Raw genomic sequence first — 19,078 nt, forward strand, 5'->3', positions numbered from 1 at the left:
GTATCGACGCTAAACGGACGTAAGGCTCAGATGTTTCTCTTCCCCTCCTGTTCTCTCTCTCCGTCAACCTATCCCATCTCTCATATCTCTCCATCTTTCTCCATTCTCTTCCTCCCTCTCTCTCGCTAAATTTTACCCTCCAAGCTTTTATCTCTTTCTGTATCTCCCTCCATTCTCTCGCTCTGCTCTGTTATCCTCTTCTGTCTGCTCCCTCTCCCTCACTCTATCTGTCTGTCTCACTTATACTCTCACACACATGCAAGCTCATACTCAGGTCTCCCATTGGAGCTTTCTTTCCCTTTATATTGCCTCATCTTTCATCTCTCGCTCTCTCAGACCACTGCACTTCCTGTGGCTGTTCTGGTGCACGTTATGCTAGCTCCAGATATGCTAATGTAATCAGCATGAGTGGGGAGAACCCTGGGGAACCAGAGGGAGCGGCAGCTGCTCCTCTTTGCCTATGAACTGCTCAGGGGTGATTAGAGATGGAGCCAGTCGCACCCTTTACTGGAGGTACTGGCATTAGTAGTAGTGTTCCTCATTATTTGTGTATGTCATGTATTTTTCACTCTTGCACGCTATTCCCTCAACCTCACTCTCTCCCTCACAGACCATTTCTCCCTTCTCCCTCCTTCCCTCCATCTGTGTCAGTTCTCAGTAGCATGGACATTTCTCTCTCACACACAGTCCCAATGAGAAGCTGTAGCAAGACCGCGTGTTACTTTTGAAACAAAAATAAAAACCGATCTGTCTCCAATATCTCTTATTTAGTCCATCAATGAAACGGACATCCTCATAGCATGGTCCTGTGTGGCTCAGTCGGTAGAGCATGGCGCTTGCAACGCCAAGCGTCGTGGGTTCGATTCCCGCTGGGGCCACCCATATGTAAAAGTAGTGGCCCCAGCCGACTTGTAAGTCGCTTTGGACAAAAGCGTCTGCTAAATGGGATATATATAGCAGAGCTGAGGCAGATCACCCCTGTTTAATTAGCTATCTGATTTTCTAATCTGGCATCGATCATCTCACTCACCCCCATTGTCTCAAAGGTTATGAAGACAGAAACTACTGTACTATCTGAAAAGTTATGAAGGTTAACCCCAGTAGTTTCTTTCTGATTTAGGAGGCATTGTGGACAGTGTGTGACAGTATCCAGTAGTGTGGATGCCTTCAACAATGCAGTTGTTACGTTACATTAGTTCTTCACTGAGTCATTGATCTCTGCACGTGCGCTAAAGTTTTTGCTCCAAGAAAGGTAGATTTCTCGAGGATAAATCACAATACCACATGGAATTAGCTTTGCTCTGATGGCTGATTTTAATGACTGCAAAAACACAGCACTGTGATAAGAGGCAGGATGGAGAACACCCTAGTTTTTTGCTGTGGCTGCCACAAGGATACACACCTCCCTACCTTGTCCTACCTCCCCTTCCCTGCAACTGAACCATATCGCCTGACAGTGAGTGAGCAACACATAAATCCATCCTCCGTCTCATTGACACATATTAAAATGCCATGAATTAGCTCCCGCTGCAGCTCAACAGTCATCGTCCCCGTCCCCCCTTTCTGCACCTGATGATTTACAAGCTGAGCAGTCTTCCTTTCTTTCCTCCTTCCATTCCTCCTTTTGCTACCTTGCCTTTTTTATTAATTTACCCAACCTCTCATAACAGCTGTGTCAGGTGGCTGTCAACCCCTCATCCCCTCCTTACCCATCACCCCCTACCCTCACCTCCCTCACCCCCTACCCTCACCCAGCTGTCCTCCTCACCCTCCTCTCCCCCTACCCCCCTCACCCCCTACCCTCACCCAGCTGTCCTCACCCCCTACCCTCCCCACCCCCTACCCTCACCAAGCTGTCCTCCTCACCCCCTACCCTCCTCACCCCATATCCTCACCCAGCTGTCCTCCTTACCCCCCTCAACCCTATCCTCACCCAGCTGTCACCATAGTTAATAGACCAATAACAAAGAATTCCAAACCTCTCTGCCAATAACAGCTAGTTTTCAGTGTTCCCCTCCCCACTCAGACCACTCCCAGACAGTCATAGCCAAGGTTTTTTGCTAAAAAGCTATTTCTGCCCATTTTGAATGGAACTCTATTACAGCTGCTGCATTGGACCTTTTTTAAATGAAAACTTTTCATTGGCTCATTCATTTTACCCTAGTTGCACTACAACTTTGTCAAATCTAGAATCTATGCCAAGGCATGTTGAAGCTGTTATGGCGGCACGTGGCGGCCCAACGCCCTATTAAGCTACTAATGTGATTTTGCCACCCGTATATGGCTTACATCCTATATGTCTTCATCTCTAGCCAAATACTTTCCAAGCTCATGCTGTTTGATTTGGGTGATTTAGAGAGAGACAGCAGGTAGATTTGAGAGTAGTCATCTTTCCAGGAACGCCGGTGAACACCAACTGGAAGGAAGTAATCATCAACTCCCCACACATACACACCATTAGGGCTTGTCAGAGCACAAATATTATTCCAGAACGCCCCCATTAACTCTAGCACAGATCACTGGTCACTGGTCTTCTCTAGAGTTCTGTCAGAAGTGGAGCATTTTGGAAACCTGTGATAGGACATTGAGTCACATGCTCCCCCATTGGTGAATTCAGTGATGTGCAGTATAAGCACTTTGGGCCATCTGCTAATGTAAATTGATTAGTAGCCGTCGGATCCTGGACCCACAGAGGAGTAGTAGTACTTGGCGAACACTCTGTTTCCCTCAAGTCCTCCATGTCCACACTCCTCCTCAGGGTGAAATGGAAGATGTTTTCCAGCCACTATTCTCCATCTGCGTTGCAAAACCCTCTTGTTGTGATCCCATTGCCTGTAGAAGTACCGTCCAGCCTGCTGTCAGTGGCCATGTCACAGCACACTTGCACGCCGGACATTGGGCCAATGGGGTAGACGCTTGAGATGATTCTGGGTTGGGTGTTGTCATGGTTGTAGATGTCAGCTCAGTAAAAAGGCATGGTTTACTAAGACTGGATGGCCACAGGAGCCAGTAGTGCCAGGGTCAACATTACCTTCATTCTACCGGGTGGAGAGCGCTTCTTCACATTGATTTGTGTCATCTCGTTTTCTGTCAGATGTTTCTGTGATGTGCCTGTGATGAGCCCATAATAAAGTGATCAACATTACGTCTTGTATGGAGTTAACTGTGCAATAGACCTTTTCTGCTGACTGGGTGAAATGTTGTGGCTGTGTGTGTTCAGTAATGTTAAGGTACCTGGACTGCTTTTAAAAAATGTTGTTGAATTTAACCCTGGAAGCATTTCGTCGTAGCAACTTTTAATGCTACAGTCTGCGATTTGTACATTTTGGGAACTTTTCTGATATATAGCCATTAATTCTTGAATAGGGCTGTTGCGGTTACCGTATTACCGCCACACCGGCAGTCACGAGTCATGATGGCAGTCAAATTCCACGTGACCATTTAGTCATGGTAATTAGGCTTCTCCAAGCTCTGATGCTGCTGCTGGTGGTCATTAGTAGCCTATCAAACTGCCTGGTACTCAGCGCACTATTGTCCCTGTAATCTCTGACATCAATGCAAATGTAATTGAAAATCTAATCAAACTTCATGAATGCCCATGTTGAGCAACATTTCTATAGGCTGTGAAATTGCGTGAATACAGAGTGATGGACTCTTAGAAAGCTGATGGTATCCTCTTTTTATAGGCTAGGCCTACTATATTTATTTCTCAACCTTCCTAATATTAAGCACATTGCTTACATTTACAACAGGTGTATAGCCTACCTGTCTGGCATGAAAATAAACCGCATGAAAATAAACCACGGGAAAAGAGTCCTCCATTTGCTATTTAAGTGAAGAGAACATGTTTTTTTCCTCCGTTTTGAGACGGGTGCATTATAATGGTCCATTCTAAATCCAAATGAATTTCACACATATTATTTAGTATATATAAAGACAAGATTAAATCAAGAATAGTAGGACAGTGGTGGAAAAAGTACCCAATTGTCATACTTGAGTAAAAGTTTAATAGAATAATGACCTTAATAGAAAATGACTCAAGTGAAAGTCGCCCAGTACAATACTATTTGAGTAAAAACATTTGATTTTAAATATACTTAAGTATCAAAAGTAAAAATCATTCCAAATTCCTTATATTAAGCAAACCAGACGGCACCATTTTCTTTTTTTTACGGAGAGATGGGCACGCTGCAACACACACATTTACAAACAAAGCATTTGTGTTTAGTGAGTCTGCCAGATCAGAGGCAGTAGGCTGACCAGGGATGTTCTCTTGATAAGTGTGTGAATTTGACCATTTTTCCTTTCCTGCTAAGCATTCAAAATGTTACTAGTAGTTTTGGGTGTCAAGGAAAATGTATGGAGTAAAAAGTTCATTATTTTCTTCAGGAATGTAGTGAAGTAAAAGTTGACAAATATATATAAAAAGTAAAGAACAGATACCCCCAAAAAAGACAAGTAGTACTTCAGTGTTTTTTACACCACTGCTGATGGGTGACAATATTAGCTTATCACTTGTGAATTATACAATGCCTTCAGAAAGTATTCAAATCCTTTAACCTTTTCCACATTTTGTTACAGCCTTATTCTAAAATGGATTAAATATTTAAAAAATTCTCAGCAATCTACACACAATAACCCATAATGACAAAGTGAAAACAGGTTTTTAGATATGTTTGCAAATGTATAAAAATAATAAAAATACCTTATTTACATAAATATTCAGACCCTTTGCTATGAGATTTGAAATTGGGCTCAGGTGCATCCTGTTTCCATTGATCATCCTTGAGATGTTTCTACAACTTGATTGAAGTCCACTAGTGGTAAATTCAATTGATTGGACATGATTTTAGAAAGGCACACATGTCTATATAAGGTCCCACAGTTGACAGTGCATGTCAGAGCAAAAACCAAGCCATGTGGTCGAAAAGCATTGCCGTAGCGCTCCAAGACAGGATTGTGTCGAGGCACAGATCTGGGGAAGGGTACCAAAAAATGTCTGCAGCATTGAAGGTCACCAAGAACACAGTGGCCTCCATTATTACATGGAAGACGTTTGGAACCACCAAGACTACTCCTAGAGCTGGCTGCCGGGCCATACTGAGCAATTGTGGGAGAAAGGCCTTGGTCAGGGATGTGACCAAGAACCCGATGGTCACTGACCGAGCTCTAGAGTTCCTCTGTGGAGATGAGAGAACCTTCCAGAAAGACAACCATCTCTGCAACACTCCACCAATCAGGCCTTGATGGTAGAGTGGCCAGTCGGAAGCCACTCCACTGTAAAAGAAACATGACAGCCCTCTTGGAGTTTGCCAAAAGTCACCTGAGAACTCTGACCATGAGAAACAAGATGCTCTTGTCTCATGAAACCAAGATTGAACTCTTTGGCCTGAATGCCAAATGTCATGTCTGGAGGAAACCTGGCACCATCCGTATGGTGAAGCATGGTGGTGGCAACATCATGCTGTGGGGATATTGTTCGGTGGCATGGACTGGGAGACTGTCAGGATCAAGGCAATGTTGAATGGAGCAATGTACAGAGAGATCTTGATGAAAACCTGCTCCAGAGCGCTCAGGACCTCAGACTGGGGTGACGGTTCACCTTCCAACAGAACAACGACCCTAAGCACACAGCCAATACCGATTTTATTGGAGGACCCAAAAAAAGCCGATACCGATTAATCGGACAATTTGTTTAATTTTATTTATTTGTAATAATGACAATTACAACAATGAATGAACACTTATTTTAACTTAATATAATACATAAAAATCAATTTAGCCTCAAGTAAATAATGAAACATGTTCAATTTGGTTTAAATAATGCAAAAACAAAGGGTCGGAGAAGAATGTAAAAGTGCAATATGTGCCATGTAAGAAAGCTAACGTTTAAGTTCCTTGCTCAGAACATGAGAACATATGAAAGCTGGTGGTTCCTTTTAACATGAGTCTTCAATATTCCCAGGTAAGAAGTTTTAGGTTGTAGTTATTATAGGACTATTTCTCTCTATACCATTTGTATTTAATTAACCTTTTGACTATTGGATGTTCTTATAGGCACTTTAGTATTGCCAGTGTAGCAATATAGCTTCCGTCCCTCTCCTCGCTCCTGCCTGGGCTCGGACCAGGAACACAACGACAACAGCCACCCTCGAAGCAGCATTACCCATCGCTCCACAAAAGCCGCAGCCCTTGCAGAGCAAGTGGAACAACCACTCCAAGTCTCAGAGCGAGTGACGTTTGAAACGCTATTAGCGCGCACCCTGCTAACTAGCTAGCCATTTCACATCGGTTACACAAGCCTAATCTCGGGAGTTGATAGGCTTTTACAGTCATAAACAGCTGCTGGCAAACGCACGAAAGTGCTGTTTGAATGAATAAGTTACGAGCCTGCTGATGTCTACCATTGCACAGTCAGACTGCCCTATCAAATCATAGACTTAGTTATAACATGATAATACACAGAAATACGAGCCTTGGGTTATTAATATGGTCGAATCCGGAAACTATCATCTCGAAAACAAGACGTTTATTCTTTCAGTGAAATACGTGAACCGTTCCGTATTTTATCTAATGGGTGGCATCCATAAGTCGAAATATTCCTGTAACTTGCACAACCTTCAATATTAAGTCATAATTATGTGAAATTCTAGCAAATTAGGCGGCCCAAACTGTTGCATATACACTGACTCTGCGTGCAATGAACGCAAGAGAAGTGAAACAATTTCACCTAGTTAATATTGTCTGCTAACCTGGATTTCTTTTAGCAATATATGCAGATTTAAAAATATACGTCTGTGTTGATTTTAAGGCATTGGTGTTTATGGTTAGGTACACATTGGAGCATCGATTATATGCAACACAGGACATGCTAGATAAACTAGTAATATCATCAACCATGTGTAGTTAACTAGTGATTATGATTGTTTTTTATAAGATAAGTTTAATGCTAGCTAGCAACTTACCTTGATTACTGCATTCGCGTAACAGGCAGTCTCCTTGTGGAGTGCAACGAGAGAGAGGCAGGTCGTTATTGCGTTGGACTAGTTAACTGTAAGGTTGCAAGATTGAATCCCCCGAGCTGACAAGGTAAAAATCTGTCGTTCTGACCCTGAACGAGGCAGTTAACCCACCGTTCCTAGGCCGTTATTGAAAATAATGTGTTCTTAACTGACTTGCCTAGTTAAATAAAGATTAAATAAAGGTGTAAAAAAATATATAGATATCCGATTGTTAAATGAACTTGAAATCGGCCCCAATTAGTTGGCCATTCCTATTAATCGGTCGACTTCTAATGTGAACCCGGTCGAACATCTCAGGAGAGACCTAAAAATAGCTCTGCAGCAACACTCCCCATCCAACCTGACAGAGCTTGAGATGATCTGCAAAGAGGAATGAGAGAAACTCCCCAAATGCTGGTGTGCCAAACTTACCCAAGAAAACTCAAGGCTGTATTCTCTGACAAAGGTGCTTCAACAAAATACTCAGTAAATGGTCTGAATACTTATGTAAATGTGATATTTCCGTTGTCATTATGGGGTATTGTGTGTAGATTGATGCAAATAAAAACTAATTTTAGAACAAGGTTGTATCATAATAAATTGTGGATAAAGTCAAGGGATCTTATGATTAAAAAAAAAAATCATAGTCGCACACCTCATGTAGCCTATCCCCCATTGGCCTATATGTTTATCACAACTAAAGTGGCCAAATAACTTAAGCACATTAATCCACTTTACCAGGGGTGTAGAGCTAACTGGCTGTGCATGAGTTTCAAGTTTGGGGAAGATAATTTTCACCATAAGAATCACCTTTATAATAAAGGCATTAAATGCATAATCCCTTTTGATAATGGTGTTTTCCCGCTAACGGAACATTCGCATTTATAGGCTACTGTAGTTTTTGATGCTAGTGGTTGTATACATTTGGGATCTATCACATCCCACAACCATCCCAGACTATGTTTGGAATATTTATTTCTCACACGGAATATAATAGGTCAACTTTTGTATTGTGGGGGATGGTAGATTGACATAGGCTAATGCTTTTGCTGTTCGTTAGGCCTACTCATCTTGTTGGCTGACAAAGGAAATGTGCACCGTTCTTCCAAGATCCTCTTCATTGTCTCCGTCTTCACTTGTAGCCTGTGAGAACGGCCAGATCACTTGATGGAGAGCTGTGTTAGTGAGAAGTGCTTCAGAGCAGGCACCACTCAGGTAGAGGAGCTGCAAAAGACATGGATTTTTTAAAGGTTCATTACGGCCTCACAAAGAGGATGCCGCCGTGAAGTTTTAAGCATTATCAAGTGCTTCTCAAATTGTGAATGAGACCAAGTATACATTCTGCGCAAAAAAACTAAGCAGAGCTCATGCCTTTTCAAGCTACTTTTTTCAAATCATCATTAGTCTCATCATGCAGCCTTACAATGTATAAAAAAATATAAACATGCATGTATGCATGTATCCATCCATCCATCCATCCAACGTTTGTAGAACAACTAATGTTATATTAACTTCTTGGTGACAGGAGGCAGTATTTGCACGTCCGGATGAAATGCATGCCCAAATTCAACTGCCTGCTACTCATCCCCAGAAGATAAGATATACATATTATTAGTAAATTTGGATAGAAAACACTCTGAAGTTTCTAAAACTGTTTGAATCATGTCTGTGAGTATAACAGAACTTATGTAGCAGATGAAACCCAGAGAGATAAACCATTCAGATTGTTGTTGTTTTTTGAGGGCATTCTCTTTTCAATGAGTTTTCATTGGGAATCCAGATTTCTCGTGTACCTTCTTGCAGTTCCTACTGCTTCCACTGGATGTCACCAGTCTTTAGAAATTGGTTGAGGTTTTTCTTTTGTGGAATGAAGTAGCCCTGTTAAAAATGAGGGTCACTTCAAGTGTACTGTTTGTTCGAGGCACGTGACCAGAAAGGCAGCATCAGTTTGTTTTTTTCCTGTATTGAACACAGATCATCCCGTCTTCAATTGTATCGATTATTTGCTTTAAAAAATACTTAAAGTTGTGTTACAAAAGTAGTTTGAAATGTTTTGGCAAAGTTTACAGGTAACTTTTGAGATATTTTGTAGTCACGTTGCGCAAGTTGGAACCGGTGTTTTTCTGGATCAAACGCTTGAAATAAATTGACATTTTGGATATCGACTAAATTAATCGAACAAAAGGACCATTTGTGATGTTTATGGGACATATTGGAGTGCCAACAGATGAAGCTCGAGGCATGATTTATATTTTTATTTCTGCATTTTGTGTCGCGCCTGCAGGGTTGAAATATGCTTCTCTCTCTTTGTTTACGGAGGTGCTATCCTCAGATAATAGCATCGTTTGCTTTCGCCGAAAAGCCTTTTCAAAATCTGACATGTTGGCTGGATTCACAACACGTACGATACAAATTAAAGTCTGTGATTTCATGAAAGTTTGATTTTTATAGTAATTTATTTGAATATGGCGCTCTGGCTTTTTGCCAGGTGGGACACTAGCATCCCACATATCCCAGAGAGGTTAATAACTCTAAATTAAGCATGTAGGAGTGCCTGTTTCTTTGTTAACCGCCCAACACTTTTGCTCATTCCCTGAACTTTTGGAGAAAATATCATATTCTTCTAACTATAAAATAACGCCACAGAATTCTAATATAATCTTGTCTGCTAAATGAACTAGTGTAGCCCACAGCCATATAGCATAGCTAGATCAGGACCTAACATAAGGACAACTCAGTATGCTATTCTTTTCTTCTGAAATAGACTACATTTTCTTCATATTATGTTTCTTTAGACCTCTAAAATAAATAATGCATTTATTGAATGGTATAGACTATATCACATGGATTTATTACACTTAAAATGTAGAAGTTCCAAAGGTCTGCATCAGAGGCTTGTAGGCTGTGTGGAAGCTAGGTGATGCTCAATGTGTTTGTTAATTATCGGTCAATTACCGTGAGACCGTTATTTGCTTGACAATCACCGGCTGATTTTAAATTTTGTCATCACCTCGGCCTTTATTCTTGAAGAATATAACTTTTTCCCCATGAGCTTAGTTCAACTCTATTACCCAATCAGAACCCTTCAAAATATCCATTAAATAACTTGGTCAGTCTTCACATCCATAGCTCTGTCTATTAATGCGAGAGTCTTTCTCCTGCCCCATTCCTCAGGCTTTTACCAAAGTGACAGGCAGACATTTGTTGTTATTCAAAGCTTTAAAACATAATTTTTGATCTCCTCTTGGGGCAACATTAATCTATTCTTGACTAAATATTAAAACTGTACCAACAAATGTTAAATACAGTATATAATCTGGTTAATACAGTATCCAGACTTAGTACCACGGGTATGTCTGAGGTACATGTGTGCTGCTATTGTAATAGTGCGAGGTTAGAACAGTTTCTATTGGGAAAGGGTGTGTGTGTGTGTGTGTGTGTGTGTGTGTGTGAGACCCATCTGGTATTCAGAGGTGTGACTGTGGTCAGGTCCCGTATGAGGACATGGCCTTTTGGCTTTGTGTCCCTCCACCAATGACTTTGCTAGAGTAACCCACTATCCTCTTCATATTCCGATTCTACCCTTCTCCAGAGGTGTTCACTCCCAATCATCATGCATTGGATTGGTGCAATGAAAGCATTGGATTGGTGCGAGCATTTCTGGAAGGAGTTTCCACCATATTCCTCACACCAGTTCATTCCTTTTAAATCCATGACGGGAGTGTGTAAGTGCACACTTCAGGAGAAGGGTAGAGAATCGGAACGCAGCCGATGTCCCAAAACAACCCCTTTTTAAAAATGTTATAGTAAACAGGAACACAAATCATACAAACGGGTCAAGACATCATAATGGTAATGTTGTTTTCTGAATTGATGAAAAGAATGATCCATGTTTAGTTAAACCAGCTCACTAAATGCAGTTGTACCTGTAATGGTTTGATAAGCAGATACAACTGTTTCCTTTGGGAACACAGCTACACACACTTCCTACTGTCTTGTCAACACTCACTCTCCACCATGATTACCAAGCCCTCTTTTAAATCATCATTATTGGCAACCTCCATATTTCTTACCCGTTGACACTAGCCAGACCAACTTAGAGACCGCAAAGCTCTGCACTCACCCTTCCTCCTTTCTCTTTGAGTTGTGCTGCCCCTCCCCCTCAGCTCTTTCTCTCCCTCCTTTGTCCCCCCACATCTCCCTCCTCTCCCCTCCTTTGCCTCCCCACTCTCCCTCTCCTTGAGTCATGCTGTTCCCTCAAGTCCTAACCATAAAAGATGTGGTTGCCAGGCACTGGTCAGCCCATTTAGTAACAAGAGGACCTTGCCAGTCATAGATCTGTCTGTCTCAGTAAAGCCAGGTGGCACAGGAATGAAGGATGGCTGCGCCCGCGTCCCCTACTGCCCCCCCCCCCACCCCCCCTGGAGGACATTCATCACTAGGGGAATAGGGGATGAAGTGTGTCCGTGGGTATCCGTGTGTGTGCGTGCGCAAAGCTGAGACACCAAGGTGTAGTACTGTTGTGCACGACATGATTCAAATTGGCTTGACTATCACAATCACGTCCTGTCTGGTACAATATAAAATCATTATTTTTCCAACAATGGCGGTTTGGAAATGATGTTCCAAATTTGTTCACCAATGACCTAGTCAGAAGGTGAATTCACCAATTTGTAAGTCGCTCTGAATAAGAGCGTCTGCTAAATGACTTAAATGTAAATGTAATGTAATGTCTATACCCTGGTGTCCTGTTCCCTGGAGGGAGGACTGAACTGACTACTTTGTTTTTCCTCCTTTTCTGAAACATTATCACTATTGATTCTAATTAGGAAATAAAGTGCAGAGACTGTTGTTTTTGACGAGCAACTTGAGCCACAGGAGGGATCATTACACTAGGAGAGTATGCGTGCTGTGACGTTATTAGGCTCTGTGGGACTATATGGAGTAGAGTTCTTTTTGCCATGTCCTCTCCCTCCAGGGTAGGACAGTATACTCTGGGGACTCCCCCACTCAGGGGAGCAGGATCCTGGATCTCCTGAGCCCAGTTTACCCCTTCGTCATCCAGGGCCTAGAAAACCAAACAAATGATTTACTCAGACAGTAATTATCTCCAGCTTAGATGTTACTGCCTGGGTCCATCATCATCACAACATCACCTCTGGTTTAATTAACCTGTCAACACACACACACACACACACACACACTCTGTCTGTTCAGGAAAATGGTGAGGTGGGGGTGTTCCTTTAAAAGCCACACAGAGCTACAGATGCAGCAGATTGCCTTGTCTTCAGAATGTGTTCAGTATTTCCATCACAGCAATATTTAATGTAAGATGCTGCCCAGTGCCCATATACTGTAACAGTCATCCCATCCCTCCACCATTCCACACCATTAGCTCCGTTCTAATTGGTTAGCATCCATAATGCTGTAATGTACACGACCGGTCAAAAGTTTTAGAACACCTATTCATTCAAGGGATTTTCTTTGTTTACTATTTTCCACATTGTAGATTAATAGTGAAGACAACACTATGAAATAACACATATGGAATCATGTAGTAAGCAAAAAGATTATTAAACAAATCATGAGTCTAGCATAAGCTAGTAGTAATTTACCAGTTTAAAAAAAAAATAATAATAAGATCCATACCATATGGAAAACGGCTCTGCACAGCCATAAGAGACTATTGCTAATTGCTATAGGGCAGGACGAGAGACTGAAGAGGGCCTTGTCAGTGGCAACTGGGGCCATTTTATAATGATTAACAGCACATTGCTAACAGTGCTGATCTCCAGGCTGCAGATGAATAAAGGGCCAGGTCTGCCACTGCACTGACACAGTACGAGGTGACACACCAGCTAAACAGCATGCTATTTATTAGCTGTGTGTAAAGAGACGAGCTCTGAGGTGATTGGTACTGTGTCAGAGTGAAGGGGACTAGAAATGATAGCAAGGCTATTTGTTTGTAGGATAGGTTGGGGCACCTTGGGAAGTAGGAAGTTAGAAGTAGTACTATTTTTGTCTGTGTGTGTTCATATTCAAGTGTGGTATACACTGAGTGTACAAAACATTAGTCTCTTTCCATGACAGACTGACCCGGTGAATCTAGGTGAAAGCCTGACTTTGACTGACAGTGGAAAAAAACACAAGACACATCGGTCAGATTTCAGGTATACATTCAGGTGCATCCTATTTCCATTGATCATCCTTGAGATGTTTCTACAACTTGATTGCAGTCCATCCGTGGTAAATTAAATTGATTGGACATGATTTGGAAAGGCGCGCACACACCTGTCTATATAAGGTCCCACAATTGACAGTACAGGTCAGAGCAAAAACTAAGACATGAGGTTGAAGGAATTGTCCATAAAGCTCCAAGACAGGATTGTGTTTGCATAGATCTGGGGGAAGGGTACCAAACCATTTCTGCAGCATTGAAGGTCCACAAGAACACAGTTGCCTCCATCATTCTTAAGTGGAAGAGGTTTGAAACCACCAAGGCTCTTCCTTGAGCTGGCCGCCCAGCCTAACTGAACAATCGAGGTAGAAGGGCCTTGGTCAGGGATGTGACCAAGAATCCGATGGTCACTCTGACAGTGCTCCCGAGTTCCTCTGTGGTGATGGAATAACCAGAAGGACAACCATCACTGCAGCACTCCACCAATCAGGCTTTAATGTTAGTTGCAAGACGGAAGCCACTCCTCGGCAATTGCACGTCAGCCCGCTTGGAGTTTGCCAAAAGACACCTAAAGACTCTTCGACCTTGAGAAACAAGATTCTCTGGTCTGATGAAACCATGATTGAACTCTTTGGCCTGAATGCCAATCGTTACATCTGGAGGAAACCTGGCACCAGCCCTAGGGTGAAGCATGGTGGTGGCAGCATCGATTTCAGCAATCGAGACTGGGAGACTAGTCAGGATCAAGGTGAAGGGCGCAAAGTACAGAGATCCTTGATGAAAACCTGCTCCAGAGCACTCAGGACCTCAGACTTGGGTCAAGGTTCACCTTCCAACAGGACAACGACCCTAAGCACACAGCCAAGACAACGCAGGAGTCTCTGATTCTCTTTGAGTGACCCAGCCAGAGCCCATATTTGAACCCGGTTGAACATCTCTGGAAAGACCTGAAAATAGCTGTGCAGCAACACTCCTCATATGACCTGACAGAGCTTGAGGATCTGCAGAGAACAATGGGAGAAACACCTCTAATGCAAGTGTGCAAAGCTTGTAGCGTCATATCCAAGAAGACTCGAGACTGTAATTGCTGCCAAAGGTGCTTCAGCAAAGTACTGTGGAAAGGGTCTGAATACTTGTGTAAATGTGATATTTCTGTTCTGTTTTTTATAAATTAGCAAACATTTCTAAACTTTGTGTAGATTGATGAGGGGGGAAAAACGATTTAATACATTTTAGAATGAGACTAACCTAACAACATGTGGAAAAATTCAAGGGGTCTAAATACTTTCCGAAGACACTATAGGTGACACAACACCTGTCATAAACCATCCCATCAAATCATATGGCTTTATGACCCCAACCGTGACCTGGGATGTATTCAGTAGTTACTCATCCTAACTCAAGATGCACAAAAGCAACTCTGTTTTCTTGTTAATCATAACTTCATACATTGAAGTCAATGGGAAATTGGAATTAAGGCCCACCACATAAATCAAAGTTAAGGATTTCGGCCCATAGGCTCTGTTAGCCGGGGTGCTGCTGGGGATGGATGGATGGAGGGAGGAAGTGGATCCCAGCGCATCCCGCCCAGGGACCTGATCAGGATTCTGGCCAGCTTGGCACCAATTGTTGCCACCCTGACTCCCAGAGATATGTGGAGGAGCTCAAGTCAATCAATCTCCCCCATATCACCACACTGCTGCTGCCTCACCACAGAAACTAACCATCTCTTTCTTCTCTGATTCTCTCTCCCTCTCCTTGCAGCTCAGACCGACTGATGGATGACACAATAAGGTAAGCCTAATGCAGACAGACGTTATCTCTCTCTCTCACACACACACACACACACACACACACACACACACACACACACACACACACACACACACACACACACACAGCATATGTTTTACTATTCTTGTGGGCACCTAAAATGTATTTCCATTCAAAATCCTATTTTCCCTAACCCCCTAACCTAAGTCTAAAATAGTCTTTGTTCTCGTGGGGACCTGGGAAATGTCCCCATGAGGGATAATTTTTGTTTTACTATCCTTGTTGGGACTTTAGGGGATCGTTACACACACACTACTGTACTCCCTAGTGTGCACTTTTTTGTTGTCTTTAAACTGGTAGCTACACTGGACGTTAGACATCTCCATGGGCATGAGGTGAAGTCTCTCTAAAGAGTCCAGTACAGAGACCCTAGTGATCCTGACAGATCAGATGGCGACCTTGGTCTGTGTGGAGCTCCTTGCCTCTGACCCCACCTCTTAACATCCACTCTGTGACACCATTTAGATGAGATTACACCATTAGCCCAGAGATGGAGACAAGAACAGCTTTCAGGCCTAAGTGGGTTGATATGGTCAAGCAAAGTTTGAAGAGAGAGGAAGTGGTCTATGCATCTATCCCTCCCACCATCTCAGCCTCCCTTTTGCCTCTATCCCTCCCATCTCAGCCTCCATATTGCCTCTATCCCTCCCACCATCTCAGCCTCCCTTTTGCCTCTATCCATCCCATCATCTCAGCCTCCCTGTTCCCTCTATCCCTCCCACCATCTCAGCCCCCCTGTTGCCTCTATCCCTCCGATCATCTCAGCCTCCCTGTTGCCTCTATCCCTCCGATCATCTCAGCCTCCCTGTTGCCTCTATCCCTCCGATCATCTCAGCCTCCCTGTTGCCTCTGCATCTTATCCTGTTAGGGGCGTCCCCAACCTCCCCATTCATGTGGCCACCCAGCGCAAACTCCTCCGAATCTATCCACCCTCTTATCTATCCTTCCATCTATCCCTCCCTCCCCCTCTCATCCATCTTCTCTTCCTGCCGCAGCCCACCCACAGATAGCTGCCGGAGGGGAGGCTACTGGCACAGGTGCTTCATTAAGTGAATTTGTGGGCCGTGCAGCACCTCTTCCTGTCCAGCCCCCCTCACCCACCCGAGTCTCCCTCTCTCTTCCCTCTTGTTTTAGCCAAGCAGAAAATTACACTGGATGAGAAAGCCACGATCATTACCGGTTCCCTCCCCGTCTTGAACACGCCTAACAAGACACATCCACGCACACAGCCAGAAGATAATGAAGCATATTTTTTCTCCTGATTAGTTTTTGTGTGTTATTATGCCCTGTGGGGATGAGGAGGGTTGAGCTATGATTCATTTATGTGAATTAATATGCATTGGGCTTTAAGACCCAGGTTGGAAATAAAAATCGATAATGTTTTGAGAGGACCAGTTGGGACTCCAGTGACCGAGGCAGAAAGAAAAGAGTGCGATTTTCACAGCACAGAAATGCTGTTTTTGGTAGTTAAAGTAACATATCCATATTAAGCTCTGTCAAATTGGGGTTAGACTGGAGAGAATTGGTCTAAATAAACTTATCTAGAAACCCCACAGTGACTTTACTTTAGATGCTAACGGTGATGAGCTGAATTAGTTTAGCTTTAAGCTGGTTTTCAGACAGGTCGAGTCAGTGTGTGTGTGCTTTAGCCTCGCCCTTATCAGATAGCGCTACGCTAACGCGCTGGCAATCAGAGCTGCTAACGCTGGCCCAGTGTTAGTCAGCAGTGTTGGGCTTTGGGAAGAGAGGCGACTGGTCTTCCCCTCTGACTCTGGAGAACATGATATATCCTTGGCATAGGGACTGATGGTCCCCTCAGCAACACCCTACGAGGTGTTAGGCTATCAGCAGCTGGCAGCGATGAAGATTAGACAACACACATACACGCTTATTCAAACATGTACTACAAATGGTGAACTACCACACTTTCTCAAACACCTTCGCTCTCACACACTCAACACACAGTGCACCCACACTGGTGAGGAAGTTTCCATATCACAGCTATTTAATCTTCCAATGACAAGGCAGCACTCAGTTGAAGGAGATGGGAGAACATTAAGTGCTTGATGTCCATGTACACTGAAGAACACCACAAGATCTGAAATCAGCTAGAGCCCTCAGGCTTTGTTCCAGGCCTCATTCCTTATAAGAAAATAACCGCGCTAACAGAAATGTACTATATCTGAACTGAGATGCAAGATCTGAAATTAGCTAGTGCCCTCAGGCTTTGTTCCAGGCTTTACGTCTTTGAAGGAAATGGACTCTAACTGAATGGCACCGTCTCTGACGGTGCATTTAGTCTCTTAAGACTAAATTACAGTTACCATGTGAAAGCTACTATTTTTGTTTCTCAATGAGATTGTATATCTGCTGTCTTGAGGTGTCTGGGGAAAACAATATCTAACAGAGGGTTGTTCTCTGAAGCTTTTTTGCTATGAAGTGTGTGTCTGTGTACAGTGCCTTCGGAAAGTACTTTATCTACATTTGGTTAGGCTACAGCCTTATTCTAAAATTGATTAAATAGATTTTTTTCCACTCATCAATCTACACAAAATACCCCATAATGAGAAGGAAAAACCTTTTTTGTAGAACTTACTTACTAATTAATATTTTAGTATTCAGACCCTTTACGCAGTACTTTGTTGAAGCACCTTTGGCAGCGATTACAGCCTCTAGTCTTCTTGGGTATGACGCTACAAGCTTTGCACACCTGTATTTGGGTAGTTTCTCCCATTCTTCTCTGCAGATCCTCTCAAGCTCTAAGCTTTGTCAGGTTGGATGGGGAGCGTTGCTGCACCACTATTTTCAGGTATCTCCAGAGATGTTTCATCGGATTTAAGTCCGGGCTCTGACTGGGCCATACAGACATTCAGAGACTTGTCCCGAAGCCACTCCTGCATTGTCTTGGCTATGCGCTTAGGGGTGTCATGTCGGAAGGTGAAATTTCATCCCAATCTGATGTCCTGAGAGCTCTGGATCAGGTTTTCATCAAGGATCTCTCTGTTTCTCTGTTTATCTTTGCTTCAATCCTGACTAGTCTCCCAGTCCCTGTCGCTGAAAACCATCCCCACAGCATGATTCTGCCACCACCTTGCTTTACCTTAGGGATTAGAGGTTGACCGATTTAATCGGAATGGCCCATTTAATTAGGGCTGATCTCAAGTTTTCATAACAATCGGTCATCAGAATTTTTGGACACCAATTATGGCCGATTACATTGCACTCCACGAGGAGACTGCGTGGCAGGCTGACGACCTGTTACGTGAGTGCAGCAAGGAGCCAAGGTAAGTTAGCATTAAACTTGCCTCCATCATTCTTAAGTGGAAGATGCATTAAACTTATCTTAACATAATCACTTACTAGTTTATCTAGCTTATCATGCGTTGCATATAATCGATGCGGTGCCTGTTAATTTATCATCGAATTACAGCCTACTTCGCCAAACGGGTGAAGTAGTATTTAACAAATGCATTCGTGAATAAAGCACTGTCGTTGCACCAATGTGTACCTAACCATAAACATCAATGTCTTTCTTAAAATCAATACACAAGTATATATTTTTAAACCTGCATATTTGGTTAATATTGCCTGCTAACATCAATTTCTTTTAACTAGGGAAATTGTGTCACTTCTCTTGCGTTCAGTTCATGCAGAGTCGGGGTATATGCAGAAGTTTTGGCTGCCTAGCTCGTTGCGAACTGTGTGAAGACAATTTCTTCCTAACGAAGACCGAAATTAATTTGCCATAATTATGACATAACATTGAAGGTTGTGCAATGAAACAGCAATATTTAGACTTAGGGATGCCACCCATTAGATAAATTACGGAACGGTTCCGTATTTCACTGAAAGAATAAACGTTTTGTTTTCGAAATGATAGTTTCCAGATTTGACCATATTAATGACCTAAGGCTTGTATTTCTGTGTTATAATTAAGTCTATGATTTGATAGAGCAGTCTGACTGAGCGGTGGTAGGCAGCAGCAGGCTCGTAAGCATTCATTCAAACAGCACTTTCCTACATTTGCCAGCAGCTCTTCGCTGTGCTTCAAGCATTGCGCTGTATT

At 42.9% G+C, this 19,078-nt stretch overlaps 1 protein-coding gene across 2 annotated transcripts in view; it reads left to right on the top strand.

Moving 5' to 3' along the window:
- The window catches only part of LOC135552863 (Golgi SNAP receptor complex member 1-like), a 57,358-nt gene that overhangs the window by 27,779 nt on the left and 10,501 nt on the right, over positions 1-19,078 (top strand). For both annotated transcript variants that reach the window (XM_064984775.1, XM_064984776.1), the window contains exon 7: positions 14,944-14,973. In XM_064984775.1, the coding sequence (XP_064840847.1) occupies positions 14,944-14,973 (30 nt within the window). The remainder of the gene's footprint in view (positions 1-14,943; positions 14,974-19,078) is intronic.

The sequence above is a fragment of the Oncorhynchus masou genome, chromosome 13 (assembly GCF_036934945.1).
Source record: "Oncorhynchus masou masou isolate Uvic2021 chromosome 13, UVic_Omas_1.1, whole genome shotgun sequence".
Taxonomy (NCBI): domain Eukaryota; kingdom Metazoa; phylum Chordata; class Actinopteri; order Salmoniformes; family Salmonidae; genus Oncorhynchus; species Oncorhynchus masou.